This window comes from Parasteatoda tepidariorum, chromosome 2 (assembly GCF_982258835.1).
Source record: "Parasteatoda tepidariorum strain Cologne lab strain chromosome 2, Ptep-v5.0, whole genome shotgun sequence".
Lineage (NCBI taxonomy): Eukaryota > Metazoa > Arthropoda > Arachnida > Araneae > Theridiidae > Parasteatoda > Parasteatoda tepidariorum.
In genome coordinates this window covers 129,061,353-129,080,710 of record NC_141756.1, presented here as the reverse complement: position 1 = coordinate 129,080,710, position 19,358 = coordinate 129,061,353, and the positions used below count along the sequence as shown (strand labels likewise).

Genomic DNA, 19,358 nt, shown 5'->3' with positions numbered 1-19,358 from the left:
CATATTTGAATATAATTTCCTTCCACTACTACACAATAACTTATATTAAATAGAAGACATTTAAATAAGTTTTTGGAAAAGATTATGACATTAGCAGGCATAGATATAAAGTTAACTTTTACAGAATATAAAGTAAAGTTTTTGATGAATGCATAGTAAAAAGAAAGTTTTATAATTATAGATAAAGTCAAATAGGATAGAAAAAACATATTATTTCTTCTTAACAAAGGCTTTTGTTCATTAAAATTTAAAAAATATTAACAAGCTTAGAAATAAGATTTTAAAAATCGTGAATGATACGATCGTATGTTTTTCGAATATTTTTAAAAAGTCTAGCATTCAATATGTAATGTCTAGCACGGTAAGAGTTATAACAAAATGAGATGTCTACATGAACAATAAAAAAGAAAAAAAGGTTGAAAACTACTTATAACAATCAAAAATGGCAATCCAAGAGTCAAAATATTCTATTATATGTTTTTATTAAGATCTTTTTATGAAACTTAGCCATTTGGCACTTAGACCATTATAAGTAACAAAATTATATTTGCATAGATTTTTTTTACTTCCAGAATTTAATATTGTTGACCTTTCAAATCGATTAGCATCCAATTAGAGAAAAGAAAGACAAATAACTAGACAGAAGTGATTTTGCAAACTACACTTTTGAATTGTTTCAAGTGTGAAATTTTTTTAAACACTTTGCTGACATATCTAAGATAATCTTAATTTTATTTTGCTAAAAGCATTTCTTTTAAAAGCCACCACCAAAAGAAAAAGAAAAAAATGAATCACAGACTATTTCACGTAGAAAAACTGCTTTGTACAATACAACCAATATATTGGAGTGTTACTAAACAACTTTTAAAATGTTTACAAAAACAGTTCACACTTTAGTACAGACAATAACAGGCACTGCACAAACCAGTATTTTGAAAAAACAGTGGAACAACAATTATCCAAAAACTCAATCCTAGTCTCGACGGGAAAACTCAGCCCACAATAATACAGTATTTAATCATGACAGAAACATGTTATAGTGTCAATAACTTATTTTAAACTATTCACTCCATTAAAGCAGAATTTAAAAAAAAAAAAGAAAAGAAAATAGTTCAATGTTTTAAAAAATTAACAATATTTCATCAATTATTACAAATTAAATTTAATTAATAAATATTCATTCATAATAATTAATAAATAAGTTTTTGTACTTGTTTTGAGTGAAACAATTTAAATCTCTAGTATTTAAACTGAAATAAAATGTATGCTCTGATAAAATAGTATTAAAAGTAAAGAGTAACTAATGGATTCCTTAACTAAATCAACATATAAATGAAAATTAAAAAGAATTATAATTTTATAAATGCTTGCATTATTTGAAGATGCTCAATGTGAGTTTCCACATCTTCTTGGATAATCAGAGTTCAACTTTATCAACAATCGTATACTATTAAAATTTTCAATCAATTATTCACAGACGCACAATAAACTACTAAAAAAGAAAACGGCAAAGATTCTTTAGAGTAAATTGGATGGATGGTTGGATCATCTCAAGGTGAGCAAAAAGGGGAAGCTGGCTCAATATATATATTCTACTCTCTTTTTTTAAGTGTTGAGGCTCTGGCAGATGATTAAAGGGCCTGCAAATGAACAGATAAAAACTTTTAAGTACACATAGAATAACATGAGCCCTATAACACATCATGTACAAAGTGAAATGTAAAAAAAAAAACTTGTTATACAGTCGGACCTCTATTTAACGGACTCGTTAATAATAAGTTCGTTATATGGAAAATGCATTAAATAGAAAATCACTTTCTGAAATACTTAAACAACTCTAAACAGGTTTTAAATTCATAAACACTAGGCATAATCAAAATAACTATTGATACACCTTTATCTTATAAACTAGTATCTACTATTTATTTTATAAATCTTTACTATAAGAGAAATCTGCATGGAAAGCAAGAATAGAGCAAAACATTATCTAGTGTTACACTATCACGCCACATACATTTTCAACTAAAATAAGCTACATTTATGTATGAAATTATAGCTGCATTTATTATAAAAGTAATTTTAAACATGCTACATGTGTTCCTAAGTTTTATTGCTACTGATAAAATTCAATTTTACAGTTTCGTAAAAAATTATGTGGCTTCTAAAATTAATTCAAGGTCATTTCCCCCATAAAATGCATTAACAAGTTTGAAATATTTTGGGAAAGCGGTTCTCAAAGAAAAATTTCGTTAAATAGAAAATTCAATTCACTGTTTGGAAGTTATTTTACGAAGAAATTTCCAAAATGCATTCCTCGAAAAAAAAATCGCAAAATAGAGAAATTTGTAAAACGGAAGTTCATTAAATAGAAGTCCGACTGTTTAGCAGAGTTTTCAATTTCTAAGAAAAAAAATATTGGCGCGTTACAGTTAAATAAGACATTAGAATTTTCTAAATGTTAATAAGACATTAGAATTGTAAACAACAAAATAGTGTGTAAACACTATTTCATGTTTAGACACTTCTTGTTTATAGATCATACCAGTCTCTTTATTTGTGCTTTATTTATGATGTTTAATACAGTGGAATAGTATCCATAATACATTTGTAAGTGATAGCTCTGATTTGGGTGACATTTGCAATTTAGTGATATTTATTGTTTTCTCAGTGATTATATAAATGAATTAAATTTGATTATATCATATCAATAACAAATTAACTGATTTCTTGAAACTTAATTGCAAATACTATATATAAGAAAATAGTGGAAATAAAAACTTACCTTTAGAAGGTGATGCGTTTTACTTTATTTGTATAGAGAGATAGTATGGCTACTATGTTGTATTAACTCCCTAAAAAAGATCAAAAATTATTTTAAAGAAATTAATTTAATTCAGTTTAAAAATGTTTAATATTTCTATAAGGCAAAATGAGTAGTCGCAACTAGCCAAAGGGTGACTAAATACGACAAAAAGGGGTAAAAAAAATGTTTGGTAATCGCCATTTGATAATCGCTTTTTGCTAAAATGCACATTTTATTATTTTTTAATTATAGAAATATTATAAATGTTTTATAATATTTGAAAATAAATTTATTTCATACTTTTCTTCACTTAAATGAACCTAGTAATGTTTACTGTATTTTGAGAAAAGGATTAAAAAGAAATGCCTCAGATTAACAGTTTTTTAATCATTTCCAGTTTTAGAAAAAGTTTTAAAATTCACAAAATCTGTCTTATAACATTCCAGAATGTGACTCTGTGCTTTGAAATTTTTTATTTTATTTGTGGTGTTTCTTATTCTCCTTTCTTAATAGGTTAACCTTTTGGCTACGGCAACAAAGATTCTCCTCTTACCGAAATTCATTCCCCCACTTAGTCAGTAACTACTTTAACCATTTATGAATAGGAAATATTTTGTTGCAATTTGTACCTCATGTTTCCTGAAGGGCTGTAGACCAGTAATTATTTTTGGCTTACTTTTTTTTCCAATGTAGACATAATTTCTAAATATATTAACAATTTCTCTGAAAAACAAGCAAGTTTTTTTTATAAATAATTTAAAATTTTTATTATTTTAAAACAGGGTGTATATTAGTGATCTTAATTCGTGAAGGATTATAAATAAACTTCTACAAAAGAAACATTTATAGATAATTTCTTTCTAAGTATATTGATAATTCTCTAAAAAAGAAGCAAACATTTTACATTTTATTTGAAATTTTTATTTTTTTAAAACATGTATTTTGATGTTCTTGATTCTTGAAGGATTATAAATAGACTGCTTCAAAAGAAACACATGACTTCGATAAATGTTTCAAGTTTTATTCTTGTCTTAAAGTTATCAACATCCTATTAGATGTTGATAAAAAAAGAAGCTTTCAAAACTGTTTGAAATGAGATGTGAATAAAACAGTTAACGGCATATATTTTTTTTATATTTTGAAAGTTTATTTCATTTATCGGTTTAAAAAGTGATACCAAATGCAAATTTTTATTATTCAGATTTGGTTTAACTATTTTACTTGGTTATCTCCTTTAAGATCGCATAAACTACACTCTTATAAAATTGAAAACAAATATCATAAGAGATAAAAAATTATATTTAAATCATTAATATTTTTATTACATAAAATTAATTTTGAAGTATTGTTTCTTAGACAAAATTGAATAAGTTTAATGCTAATTATTTAATCCCTTTTAATAAACGGGTTTTTCTGCAGTAATATTTTGTATGTAGAACTTATCATTCATTTAACTACATTATTTATTTTTCATTCTTGCACTTAATTATTAAAATATTCAGTTTTTTTCCTTTTTTCAATAAAAAATACTGGTGACAAGAACAAAGCTATGTAGCTAATACTTATGAGATTACGTGCATATGACAGTTCCTGTGTACATAATTCTAATCAATTTTGTCTTTATTTTTTCTCTAATAGAAAATGAACTTGCCATCTTTCATAACAAAAATTCACGCTCCTATTTGTCTAAAAATTTTATGTCACATTAAGAAATAATAAAATAATATTGAAAAATAAAAGAAATTCAAAACAAAATTCTCGAGCATTTCATATCTTTAAAATTTCAATAACGGTACGTATTGTATGCTAAATGTTGCTAAACTAAACTCAACGGCACGACAGCCCTAAATGTTGCATTGTATCCAATATTACATGGCTAAGATTTGATAATGTTTATTCTAAGATTTGATAATTTATTTAAAATATAATTAGAAGTTTTATTTTTTTTTCTGTTAAAAGCTGCAAATTTCAGTTCAAAAGAAAGTATCTGTTGATCTGAAATCTTTTACAACTAATACATGAAAAATAAAAAGTTTCAAGACATCTATCAGACACATCCATACAAGCTCAATTGACATACTGAATGCTAAACATGCATTCACTTTGGTAATTTTGAGGTCCTTTCCTCAGGTGTCTGGAATCAGCTATTGTTAAAAATTTTAAAAAAGACAGATCCCGAAATATATTATCAATATTTCTGAAGCTAAACAAAGAGGCAGGAAATGCCATTTTGCCTGTGGAAGAGGCAATACTGAAAGGTTGAAATGGTTTCGATATCCTGTCTTTTTCTAAATAAGGGAAACAATTTATTTTGTGAGAAGTAAATTACATTGTGGCAAGCTGTGAAGGCATGTATAGAAATATTTCCTGGAAACTTAGAAAGAAAAACATGTTTCTCAGAGAATAGAAAGGGGCAGTATCTAGTTCAATAGTTTATCATGTGGGTGGCATTTTGAGAAATGGAGATTATTTCATTGAGAGTAAACTTGTTGTTCAAGGTCACATATTAAAAACAATCCTATAGATGCAGCTTCTCTGCCTTCCAAACACATGACAACTACCGAGAATAGGCACAGTTTGAATGATTTTATCTTTTTATTGATTTTTATCTGCTACAACAGCAACTCTATTCACTTTGTCATTTAAGGTGGTCTTGTGTAGTAAAAATCTATATAGAACTCAATTTTGCAGACCTCCTAAGTCTCGTCTGGTGCATTATCCTTTTTATTTTGAAACATGAAGGATTCTGCATAATTTTAAAATGCATCATACCTGACAAAATTTGAGAATTGTTAATTTTTAAAAGGAGAATTTAAGTATTTTAAGTATTCATTGATCTTTAGTCATTTATAACTATATCTCATCCTTTTCAATACACCATTAAGAACTTGCTCTTTCACTCTTTTTTCTTAGGAATTCATTCAATTTACTCAATTTCTTCGAATAAAATAAACTCATAATCATATTTATGTTTGAGTTTATATATTATTATTTGTAATGAATTTGAATAGCTCTTTCCGGAGTAATTTCTCTGCCTAAAAATGGATAAGTGGCAGAAAAATTTCCTGGATCATGTCTCCCCCGGTAGTATATACTAAAAAGGGATATTTATAGTAATAATAATAGGATTTTAAATCTTTAAACCAGTGATTCTCAACCTTTGTTTTGCGGCGGCCTACTTTTAACGATTTCGAAATTTGACGGCACAAAATGAAAAAAATTTTTTAAAAGTTGTTTACTTACCTATAATACACTGTGTTAAATAGTTTGTGATAATAATTTTAAATGTGAAATAAAATAATATGTACTACAAAAGCACGTTTATTAAGAGACTAATTATTTCTTTTGACTAATTTTTTATTAGTCAGTAACAGTTATTTTTTTTGCTAGTTATTAATTGTTAGCTTGCTTTCTATAGTTATTATCTGTTAGTTTTTTTACATTAATTTTCATTTCTTTGTGATTTCTTGTTAACTAGTGTTTTTGCTAAGTATTAATTGTGAGCTTAATTTTTTGTTAGTTATCCTTTGTTAATTTGTTTTTATAACTATCTATTGCATGGCTTACTTTAATGATTAGATTTCATTTCCGCTTGAAAATTAATATTTAGCTTGCCTTCCTTTGTTAATTAATAATTTTAATAGTTATTAAATTTCCTACTTATTTCAACATTTTTTTTTAAATTGTCAAAGACAATTTAAACACTTCCTTCTTATTTTAACTCATTTTAAGATTGTCAGCGACAAGACAATCACCGACAAAGATGTTCACACGGTTAAAGCGTGGAAAAATTATAAAAAATATATATATAATATATATACATATATATACTCTTTAATTTAAACTTTACTCGTAATAAAAAAAAAGTATTATAATTTTTACTGTATCATTTCCAATATTTGGAGGCACATTTTAAGAAGTTATTGGCACACAAAAGTGCCGCGGCACAGTGGTTGAGAATCACTGCATTAAACTTAATGTTAAAACAAGTTCATGAACAATCTGTATTTGAAAAAGAGAGTTAGATTCAGTTTTGGCCACACAATTCTTAATTTTTTTTTAAATAATAATTTCTTTGAAAACAGTTTTTTTCCTTTTAGATCTGAAAAAGCGCTATTCAGTTTAGAAGAAATTCGTGTTTTCTTCTTCTTTTTTAGGCATGAAAAGCTAAATATGTTTTTATTTTTAAATTATTTGGATCTCAGAGGAAGCTCATTTCAACTACAAAAACTAAATTACTTATTATTTTTTAAATTTTTTAGCTCTAAAATAAAATGTTTTTGTATGAAATTTTGTATAAAATATTTCGCATGGAAAATAAAAATTTTTCACTGAAAAATAATTGAAATTTTCATAAAGTTCCAATCACAAATGGGGAATAATAATATAAAGAAAAGACTTCGAATCTAAAATAAAACAAAATAAATGAAAAAAATAATAATAAATAAAATATTAAATAATTTTATGAAATAGATCTCAAATGAAAATAGGTTATGAAATAATAGCACAGCTATCATAAGACAACGAAAAGCTTATAAGCACTCAAAATTTGCCAAATAATAGAAAAAAACCTAAATATCTTTCAGCCAAGTCAAAGAAGACTCTGATATAGTCATAGCTTCTTTTCCAACAAAAGGGTCTTTTAAAAGAGGAGTGTGATGAAATGACAGGTTAATGGGTGGTCAAACAAGTTCAGGGGAAGGAAACAGCCGGCACAACTGCTGTGCCAACGCCGTTGTTAGGGCAAGTATTTTGAGTGGCACATATGCTGTGCTCGCCGTTGGCAAAGGGTTAAATCGCAGATTATTATGATTCTTGGTAAAAATTTGTAAGTTATTTTTCTTTTATTAAAGATATCATCTAAACACATAAAATTTTATTGCTAATCAAACCTGAATATGTCTGTAATCATAATTCAGGGCGACCACTCAAATCTGGAGAAAAAAAAAATTCCCTTGTATATAATATACACAATATATTACACACCATGCTTTTGTGTGAGCTATATTGTTCTAATTATACTAAATGTAATTACCGGAGAGAAAAAAGGTACAGCTGAACATATTTAAAACAATAATGCTATAGTAAATTAAATAGTTCAGTATAGCTGAAATCTCATCCTTTAATATCCCATAGATTACGCTTTGAGTGGTCACTATTTTTTAAAAGACAGAAATAAGAAACAAAATTCCTTGTATTTTTCCAATTTGTAAAGAAAAACTGTAAATTCCCTCTTATTTCAGGTGATTTTTTACAGGTTTTCACTGTGGAGTGACAGACCTGCAATTCTGAAAAACATTATACGTTGAAATCATTACAGCAATAGATACATAATTACCCTCCTATTTTTAAAGATTCTGACCTCACTCTAAAATTCTATAAAATTGACAGTTATAACGGATGTATCCCAAAAATCTTCAATTTCGCTAATCCATTTAAAAGAAATGTTTGTAAGGAAATGACTGCTAAATAAAAAAATAATCCAAACAATTGGATCTCAACCCATATTGATATTATAGACATTTTCAAGTAATCAAGAAAAAAATTATTTAGATATAAATATATACATAATTATTGAAATTTGCTGCAAACTGAAACTGAAGTACTCTCAAATTGTCAGGAGATATCAATTTTACCTTCCAGCAGTGACTAGAGTTATGAGTTACTTCAAATAGAGCTTTGAGATTATAGATGTATATATATCATAATAAATAAATAGAACTAGGACAAAAAGAAAAGAAGAAAAAAACAAAGAAAATTAAGAAAAACAATAAACCTTTTTGTAGATATAATCAAGTGAGCTGATGAAAAGATTATATCCTTGATTTTCTGGATTTTTATTATTTTTCTTTTCCCCTTTTTTCATTGTTCTATAATTTTTTTCACGTTTTCTTTACATTTTGCTTTTATATATATATATATATATATATATATATATATATATATATATATATATATATATATATATATATATATACATATATATATATATATTTGATTAAAATACATTATCATCATAACTGCTAAAAGAGAAAAAAATTTATTGCTTCTTTTGATTTGTAAAGAGCAAATTCTATAAAAAGTTTCTTGATTAATTATATATACAGGGTGCTCATAAAGTCCCGGATCCATTTTGATGTTTAATAACTCATATTATGTTTCTACCTGACCAGTTTAATCCTGTCATTCAATACAGAAGTAAACTAGGTTATGATAGCCAAGATTTGTACAAACACTAAACAAATGATTTGGAAGAATATGGAACAAAGGACAGAAATAACTTTAAACTAATCTAGGTACTTTTTCATTTCGCCAACACGAGTAATTTTGGCTAATTTATCTATTATTTGTTTTTTGTTTTTTTTAAGTCACTTATAAATAATAAAAAAAACAGTTCAAAATGTAGAATAAAACAAAGAAAAATTATAGACATATGAAAAAAAAGGGGGGAGGGAATAATAAGTAAAAAAATAACAAACAACAGTTTAAAAAAAAAAAGAAAAAAAAAGGATGAAATTTTATTTAAAAAACCGGAAAAAAACCGGAGCCGAAGCAAAATATATTAATACAATAGTGTGAGATCACTATTGTATTAATATATTTTGTATTACTCACACTATTGTATTAATATATTTTGCTTTGGCTTTATTTATACAATATCGTAAAGTGCTCTGTTTTGCGGATATAATCGTGTGGGCTGATGAAAAGATTATATCTTTTTTTTTCTCGTTTTTTAAATAAAATTTCATCCTTTTTTTTTTCACAAAAAAAAAAAAAAAAAAAAAAAAAACTTTTGTTTTTTTTTACTTACTATTCCCTCCCTTTTTTTTCATATGTCTATAATTTTTCTTTGTTTTATTCTACATTTTGAACTTATCTAATGAGTTCTGTTTACTTGCAGCTTAAGCGCAATAAATGAAACTTATTGTTTTTCTTAACTTTCTTCGTGTTTTCTTGTATTCATTTATATATATATATATATATATATATATATATATATATATATATATATATATATATATATATAGCCATTTCATTTTGCCACACATGTGGACAAACAAAGTGAGCTTAAAATGAACTTACTTTTATGAATGAAAATAAATGTGTATTACATATTTTGATTAGTTACTTTTGCGTAATTGGTATACTTTGTCTTTAAAAAAAATAATTTTCTGTGATGCCACAATTGGCATTACATATTTATTTTCTATCCTTTTAAAATATCTTTCATTACTTAAGCTTTTTTTATTAATAGAATTATATTTAAAATAAATCAAAGACTTAATCCTTTAAAACGAACACGAATATAAAATATTTATTTCTTCTCTTCTAGATCAATGTAATAGACACTTTATTTCATTACTATGCAAACTTATTAATTCACTGTCGCCTCTAATCGAAAACAAAAATCTATTTATAACTTTTTATTCTATATTTCCAACTGCTAAATGTTTCGGTTGCATGGTTGTAATAATTCTCATAAATTTGTTGGCAACTCGGGATCGACAAGCTGTTCTTTTAAACCCAATATTGTTATGCTGGTTGGCTATGTTTTGGCTATGATATATAATGATAAATCGCCAATTTTGGATCTCCTACCCATACTTTCCATGTCCGTAGAGAATAATTATATTCACTTTTAATTTCAAATTTGTGGAGACTGGGAGTGCCCTCAGGGGCCTCCCCAGTCTCAATTTCTAACCGTCAGAAATGATATTCTGGCTGTATGATCTCTCAATAAGAGGGTATACTGATTTTCATCCCTTTAAGGGATTTCTTTTGGATGAAGAAATGGCCATTCTCTGTCACCATTTATGCTTAATAAAATAAATTTACATTCAACGATTTGTACATTGTTTTCTGGAGACTTAATTGTTTAATCCATTCATTAATGGCCTAAATGAACAATCATGAAGTCATTTTCCACTATACGAATATTGGCGGCTACTGACGGAGAAACAAACTTCCACCACACTTTCATCAAAATTTCAACATGTTTTCAGTTTCGATGATTTGATAGCATTTGGAAATTTGATTCACAAGCAACATTTATATCTTGAACTTTTAATTCTGGTTCTTGTTTTGATATTTGAGTTAAAATTTCTGACTGTTTTTCAGTCAATTTCTTTTATGTCTTTATATCCTGTTTGAGCTTGTGATGCAATAAGAAAGACACACATACAGAGAGAGAGAGACAACAATAAGAAGAGGGAAAAAGATTCATTGTTGTTGCAAAATTCTTATTTAAAATGCAAAATTTATAAATGCAATTATTTTATTATCTTGTTTATGATATATTGAGAAAAACACAAAAGAAAAAAAGTCAATCTTTGAAATCCTGGGCTGAGATATGTTTTTTTTTCTTTTACTAAATTATTATTTAAAATGCAATATGTGAAATATGCTTAGAGAATAAATATCATTGTTCACTGATACAATAGAAAGAGATTTCGGAATTATTATTGTATAAATCAAAAAAAAGTAGTGTAAAAATAAATAACTAAATTTATTAAGTAATATCCTGTGTCTGAATGTTACTACCAAAATTCTTCATTAATATAAATGGAATTAGTCTTGTTGGCATAACAGCTTCAGATTATAGAAGTTCTCGTGATAGCAGGAGAGATCATATTCAGCAGGCTAGCAAAAAATCTGCTTTTTTCCAGAAGAATCCAAACCAGGTGGGCTTTCTGGGTTCTATTGGGTTTTTTTTTTTAAAAGAGAGGGCAGGGATAAGTACCTTGTTTTAATATTAATAGTTAATTTTAAGAATTGATAAAGTATAATTAATACATATAAATTGGTGCAAAAGTCTGAAAAAAGTTTCTTCTGACATCACAATACAAAATGTTATATGTACTCACATACATCACACATTTGAAACTTATTTTAACACAGAATTAATTTTTATTTTAATCTTAAAAAACCTTTGAGGAAATAATTTGTTGCATAGAAAGCGAATCAAAGGCTAATCAATGCCCATCAAGGTGACTTTAAACACAGTTTTTTAGGCTAATATATTTCAATAGAATGACTCTTCAATATAACAGAGAAATCAATTTTAGAAAAACCCACTTTAGGGTGGGTTTTACCTTGCAAAATCCTCTACGGGTCTTACTGGGTAGATGGGTTTCTTGCAACCCTGCTAGAGCAATTTTCAAACTGTGACATAAATTTCATGTTTGTACAGCTGAACTGATGATGTTAATTATGGCATTTAACTGTACAAAAACTACAAAGAGTTTGAAAATGATTTATTGAACTTTGCAAAAAAAAAAAAAAAAAAATTATGATGATCATTGAACAACAAAGGCATAAATTACTCACCTAGTATACTTTTTTACATCTAAACAATGAGGATTGACAAGCAGGGGTGCTCGACACATCAACTTAAAGCGTTCAGATACAAAATGGTTTAATCGATCTGAAAAATATTGAAGTTTCACATTAAGGTCTGAAAATTAACTCATACATACTCAAAATTCATTAAACCAGTGGATATTCACCTATTCCTGATCGCAACGCATGAATACGCCATCTGGAGAGAAGACGGGTTGCATGTCTTAACCCTTCCTCCTCTACTCAGTGGTATAAGAATACAATAATTTCTATGATATTTTCCCCTTTCTTAATATTTTTCGTATTTAATCGTCAAAAACATTTTTTTTAGAGATTTCCACGTCATTTTCTTTCAAAACTATGATCAATGCAGTTTTCAGTACCATATAGTTTCCTAACTTAAAAGTTTTCGATCTATTTGGACAGAAACTAACGTACTTCTCTTTCTATGACTCTCCACGTGCTAATGTTGAAAGCATGCCATTTCAAACGCCAATAAAGATAAATTCACTAAGGAACTCTGTACTCAATCAATAAAATGTAAAAAGTTTAAAATTCAAATTTAAGAGTTTTGTAATTAAAAATAGAATTTTGAGTCATGTCAATTTCGTAAAATGTGTCCCGGGAATCAAACAACAATAATTATTCAAACTTCAAATACAGTATTGTTATTAGAACTCCTTTGAAGAGGAAAGTTAATTATTAGTAGAAAATAAACCTTAATAGTACAAGATTCAGATGTGGTTATTTAACCAAAAAATAAGAAAATGACAAGGTCGGGATAGTCTGGTTGGCAGAGCGCTGGACTCATGTCCGAGAGTTCAAATCCAGCTACCCGAAGACTCCTTGCGTGGTAAATGGTGCACATTAAATCTGTCAAGTCACAAAGTCCTCCATGTTCACACAACAAATAATGCCTCTGTGGGTGTCAAATTGGAGACTGTTCTCCGGTTCAGGTCAAAATTACGATTTGAAGCAGAAGCCGAATTCTTGGCCATAGATGACGCCATTGGAAAACAAGAACAATCGCAACCCTTTGCCATAATAGCCTGCCAAAACGACAACAAAAGAAAATGAGAAAAAGAGGAACTAGGGAAAAAAATTAATCAAGTTCTTAAAAACTAAGAGTACTATTTAGTTTTATCAGGATGATTCAAACTAAGTGTTTTTCCAGTTTTGAATTCCTAGTTTCTTTTTCATTCATCATAGCTATAATTACAAAACGGATTTTACAATACAATATAAACTGTATTCAAACTATAGCATAAAATATGAAATACTATGCTACAATATAAACTATGAATATACAAAAACTATATTACATTAACAACTACCAAGGCTGGAATAGATCAGTTACTGAACTGTTACTTATCAGGTTGTCTGTCACGTGAGGTCGCTTCTTTTAGATAACTTCAAGAGGTTGAAGCTGTCCTAGTAAATACCTCTGGTTCTGTCTCATCAAACATGAGTTATTTTAAAATAAGACTTATCATGATCAGAAATTATTACTACTTTCAATTCAACTTCAAAAAATCTCCGGAAAGTTTAAAATCTAAACACTTTTTTATATATTAGAAGATGTTCTTATTTATTGTTTATGCCTCTATACTTCTCTATTATAATAACACAATCAATGAAAAACTAAGAGTAATTAATATAATTATAAGCAAATACTGGTTTATCTAAAGATTATATTATATTAAATAGTTTCAAATGATCTAGCATATTATGACAATATATTAAACAAATGACAGATCCTTTTTTTCCAAAAAAAGATACACAGTCGAACTTCCATTTTGCAATTTTTTTCGAGGAACCGAGAATATTTTGGAAATTTCTTTGTAAAATAACTTCCAAAGGGTAAAGTGATTTTTCTATTTAACGAAAGTTTCCTTAAGATCCACTTTCCCTACTTCCCAAAATATTTCTGTGATGTTGCTACATCACACGTGCATTGTTTTTCTACTCCTGAATAGTTTTTTCAGTTTTCACCTTTTAACCACAATAGCCTTCCACTAAATTTAACTTGATCAACTGATTTTTTTTTGTATCGATTATTCTCAACTTAATTTTAAGCGAGTATGGTTATGCTCCTTTCCGCGTGCCTTCTTGGCGTCAGTTGGGGAAGCCACGGTATGAGAGAAGCGTCTCGTTTTTAACAACTTCAAGGCACTTGCCTTCTGTTTTTTTTATCTCCCTTTTATTAATCAAGGGAACTACATCATGAATAAATTTTACTCAGCAATGAAATGTTGAATATTATCTTTATTTAAAAGTTGTCAGATTAAAATGTTACTGAACACGTGTGCGCCATCGCCAATGGTTGGCGCGTTTCCGGAAAGACGAAAACATTAACTGCATGCATGTGAAAATACTCTGAAGTCTGTTAATATATCTGAGATTATCCTGTTTGAAATAAACTACCTTAACTCTCCAAAAATCATGATCCAGAACCTGTTAATTGCGTAAAATTAAAATATGAACAATCAAAGGAGCCACTTGCATCCCGGAACCTATGAAGAAAGTGAAATAAAAGTTTTTAACATGCCTTGAAACGAACTCGCTTCAATTAATCATTTATCATAGCATCTGACCACCCGTGCCTGGAGATCCTTCTGGAACGAAGGATCAGATAAATTCATTTGAACTCTGTTTTTTAAATATTACGATCACATTTTATGTTTGCACTCATTTACATTATGCACTGCTATAATAGCCTTAAATGCTTCCTCCTATGTCGTTAATTAGTCCTTTAAATTAAAAATTGTAATTATTTATTTTTATTCCTAATTATTTAAATTGTAACAATACAATAATTTCAGAACTTTCAAAACTTGCTAATGCATTTTCTGGGAGAAATGACCTTGAATTGATTTTGCAGCGACTTTAAAAGAAAGCATTAAAATTCCTTTATTTTTTTAATAAGCATTTCATACATGAGTCCATGCCAAAAATCAATTTACGAGAAAGCATAATAGAAATTTCTAAAGAATATATGATGTTACAGATGATGCTGGAGTCACCGTGGAGAATAAGGAAAGTGCGAAGGACGAGCACGATATTTCCTTAGAACTTTTTTTAAAAAAAATGTGGGTACAGCTAAGAGAGAACCACGAAATTAAAGATGATGTTCTGATTTTCTTTTTATTGATTCTGAACCACAGAAACATTAACTGAATCGGATATTTTGGACAGTGTGAAAAATAAAAGCAATGAATTGTGAGATCACCAAACGTTAAAATCATTTGAGACATAGTAGATAATAATTTACAAGATAAAGGTGTATCCATTGCTATCTTAATGTCTAGCGTTAAACCTGTTTTATGATGATTAAGTATTTTCTATTTAACAAATTTTCCATAAAAGGAACTTTTTATCGGGATTTAGCAACTTCTTTGAATAGAGGTATATAAACGTTTAAATAAGATTTTTTTAAAAATAAAAATCATTTAAGACTGGTAAATTTTTATATATTTTTCCCCATATATTCAAAAACAAATTTGCCATTGTAAAATTTTGGGCTAAAAATTATATCCAAATTTCAAAATCCATAAAAATGATTTTCCATAGTTAAATTTCAACCTGAGTTTAATAAAAACATGCATTTAACAGTACTAGTACTAAAAGTTATTTTAATTATGAGAATATTTTCAACTGGATCATACAGAAAAAAGTTTCGCAGAGAAAAAAAAATGGTTCATAAAAAATACAGGTCTGTTATAATAAATTTACAATAGGGTTTAAGACAATGTTTGAACGTTGACTTCCCGTTAAGTTTATAGAGGGAGAGCCTCGTCATTTCACTTTAAAAAAACTTTAAAAAAAAAGCCCACTTTTATAGGGTGTGAGTGCCGGTTAGGCTTATCACATTGCATGACCAAACACCTTTTGTAAAAGACAGTTGACGGAAAAGCTTCTTTTTTCTCCACAGATTGCAACAAGAATGGGGTTTGCATTTTTATTTGATTTTCACGTTTTTACTGAAGTTGAATTATTTGTGAAGCTAAACGGTAGTCAATTTACCCTGGACAGACCCCTGATCAGCACAGACCACATTTACGACGCATCAATATGCAGAATGTTTCAAGTGAATACTGGGAATGAGCCAGAATGTGAGATAATAATTAAAAAAAAAGAAGTTATGGCTGTCACATTTGAATACAAAAAATGATGGAACATACCTCTAACTTGAGGAATAGAAGTTAAGTCTTTCTCAAAACAATCATCAAATACAAAAGGAGAAACTGGCTCAAAGTCCGACACGTATTTCCGACCGACCGACGTCGTCTGGCAGCAACGGCACATGACGGAGTGATACCGAAATCTGGCATCGTCCATGTACGGGTGTGTTAATGCATCAACACAAGATATTCTTTTATCCTGAAAAAATAGTATTGCTTTTACAAACATACTTTCGTAATTTGTTTATTTAAAAAAAAGAGAAACACTACTTAATCTTTAAAAATAGCTGCCAACATGGATATAAAAAAGATTTTGCGAAATAATACACTTTTCCAGTTATGATTGACATACTTTAAATGTAATGGTTTATTCATAATTTCGAATATTAATGGACTTCATCAAAAGATTGAATTTAAAAAGAGAGTTTCTGAATAAAACATTTTAGAACAAAAAAGAACTGATTTCCATAAATTATGTATCAGTAATAATTATTTAAATATTCAAACAATAATCTGTTCTATTTCAATAGGGATTTTTTTTAGGAAACTTACTCAATTTTAGGGAATTTTCTAAAATGTACAAAAACCAGGAGAATTTTAATTAAATCAGTAGACCAGGAGAATCTAGCAAAATCGAGTAGAGTTCGCAGCTATGCTTAAATAATATTTAAAATAAATGTAGCAAACACTATGACAAAAAAAAAGTAATCTAAACTTGATTATTACCCATCCACTCCAAAAATAACCAATGATAATTTTATGAAAATCAATAAAAACTTTTAGCGAATCAATTAGTAACTAAGAAGATATTTCAAATATTTATAATAGTTTAATTATATATTACGACATAAATATAAATAATACATAATATTTTATGAATTTGTCTAATTGAATATTAAATAAATGAATTATTTTTAAATACTACTTAAAATTTTTTATTTCGCCAATCTTTATCTTGAGTTCAGGGGACTCACGATAAAAAAATAAAAATCCAAAAGAACCTTAACAAAGCCAGTTATTTTGAAATGTTTACTTGTAGCTACTTTGTTTATTTATAATTTATTTTCCAGTAAAAGTTTGTTCATACAATGGCAGATTAAATTGCCAGTATAGAAAGCTCATAGATCTAAGCAAATACACATATTTAAAAACAGCAATAAAAAAACTAAAAGGTTAAATGGAAACATTTACTTCTGTTCCTATTATTTTGAATACCTCTGATTAAAAATACATATAAAATATATACAACAAACATAATGTCATAAATTTTGATTCATTACAATGCTTAACCAATGTAAGAAGTTTTAAATATTAATATTGAAATACATTACAAAAAATATAATAATTTTCTTTAAATTATTAATATAAATATTTTTTTCCCGTTAAGTAAATCATAAATTAGATCTGAAATTCTTCCACCAAAATAGGCAGGTATGTATCTAGAACTAATTAAAGGATTTTAAATAATCTTTCGATACAAACTACAGTTAAACCTGTTTATCTTCAACCTTTTATCTCAAAAACTTCTATATCCCGAACTTTTTTTTCAAGACCTCCGCTTCTCGAATTTCTAATAATAGAGCACAAATGTCAAAACTTTCTTCATCAGTAAAACTTGTAGACAGAAATGAATTCGTGAAACCACAGGAAGTAGGGATGAACAGGTAGGGTGTGTTTCTTGGAATTTCAATCTCTATCCCTGCACTTCCTTAACTAGAAAGGAACACACTGATTCTGGCAGTAAGTGAGGGGTTAATGAGTAGTGACCATCAGGGGTTAGCTTTTCAGCATAGATAAGAAAGCCAAGAATAGAAATTCATTTTGACCTCGAAATTGCAACCAATGGATCAAAGGATAATCAAGAGTTTTAAAGTGAACTATAGAAAACAGTTGGTACGCAAACTTGTAGATGCCATCGATGAAAAAAGTTAGATGTTATCAGAATTACTGTTTTGCTTGGAGAAATGTGTCGCTAAAAACTATCCAAAATGGTTTTAAAAAGCTGCTTTTAAGAATAGCTGTGAAGATGATGAATAAGAGGTTGAAGGCAGCAGTAAAGAAGAAGAAACTGTCAACGCTAAAAATGCAGTGCCAGATTTGCCAGAATGAAAGGCAATAAAATCTAGATTTAATGTTGACATTAATTTAGAAGATTTTTACAAGTGGACAACTGCCTGGCAACATGCGGAGCACTGACAGATACGGAAATCATAGATAATGTCAAAGGAATATCAGATGAAGAAACTGAAGATCATAATGATGAATCAAAAGTAACTGCAAAAGAAGTAGAAACAGCTGCAGAATTCTTATAAACTACTCTTGAACCGCAGGAAAATATTGGCTATGAGGAATTGGCGATCTTTCTAACCTCAAAAAAAAAAATAATCAAAATAAATAAGGTTATCAGTCTAAAATCTTGGAAAAATTATTTTCAGTGTTAAATGTATGTTAAAAAACTGCTATGTAAGTAGATGTATGTGGTATAATTAATTTAAAGAAATGTCTACATTTTTCTACTAAAAACAATTAAAGCACTTTTAATAGAATTTCTTAATTAAATTAATTTTTTTTATAATACCTGTATAATTCAAAATCTCTTTATCTCGAATTTTTCGCCTTTCCCTCAAGTTTTGAGATAAACAGGTTCGACTGTACTAAAAAGCACAAACAAATTTACTTAAATATATATTCATAAGAAATGAAATTATGACTAGAATTAAAAACAAAAATATTTCTAAATGAGCTTCAAAAGTGTAATTTCAAGGCAAATAATTCTTTCGTTCATTGTTTGATCCATAAATTGTGGAGTGATGTATTAAAATAAAAAGGAATTACAGGATTGAAAACAAGCATCTGGCAAAGAAGGTGAACAGCTTCATGAGTTGCTTGTGAGGAGAGAGTGTAGAGAGCAGCCAAAGAGGGTAATTTGTGAGGCCACCTCAAAATATGAGATCTTGCTCCATCGCATGCAGTCTTCACATCTTCTGGCAACGGAGTACCCAGCAAATCAGTTATCAAATCCAGCTACAACAACA

The 19,358-nt window shown here is 28.0% G+C and overlaps 1 protein-coding gene across 2 annotated transcripts in view; it reads right to left on the bottom strand.

The window, feature by feature from the left end:
• Window positions 1-1,355: 1,355 nt before the first annotated feature.
• Window positions 1,356-19,358, bottom strand: part of LOC107441361 (serine/threonine-protein kinase NLK) — a 44,524-nt gene continuing 26,521 nt past the window's right edge. Inside the window, exons 7-11 of one of the 2 annotated variants that reach the window (XM_087158382.1) lie at window positions 19,159-19,347; window positions 16,324-16,522; window positions 12,131-12,227; window positions 2,783-2,852; window positions 1,356-1,640 (exon numbers count right to left, since the gene is read on the bottom strand). In XM_087158382.1, the coding sequence (XP_087014508.1) occupies window positions 2,807-2,852; window positions 12,131-12,227; window positions 16,324-16,522; window positions 19,159-19,347 (531 nt within the window). In that variant the 3' untranslated portion in view covers window positions 1,356-1,640; window positions 2,783-2,806. The remainder of the gene's footprint in view (window positions 1,641-2,782; window positions 2,853-12,130; window positions 12,228-16,323; window positions 16,523-19,158; window positions 19,348-19,358) is intronic. The other variant, XM_087158383.1, reaches the window with a different exon arrangement.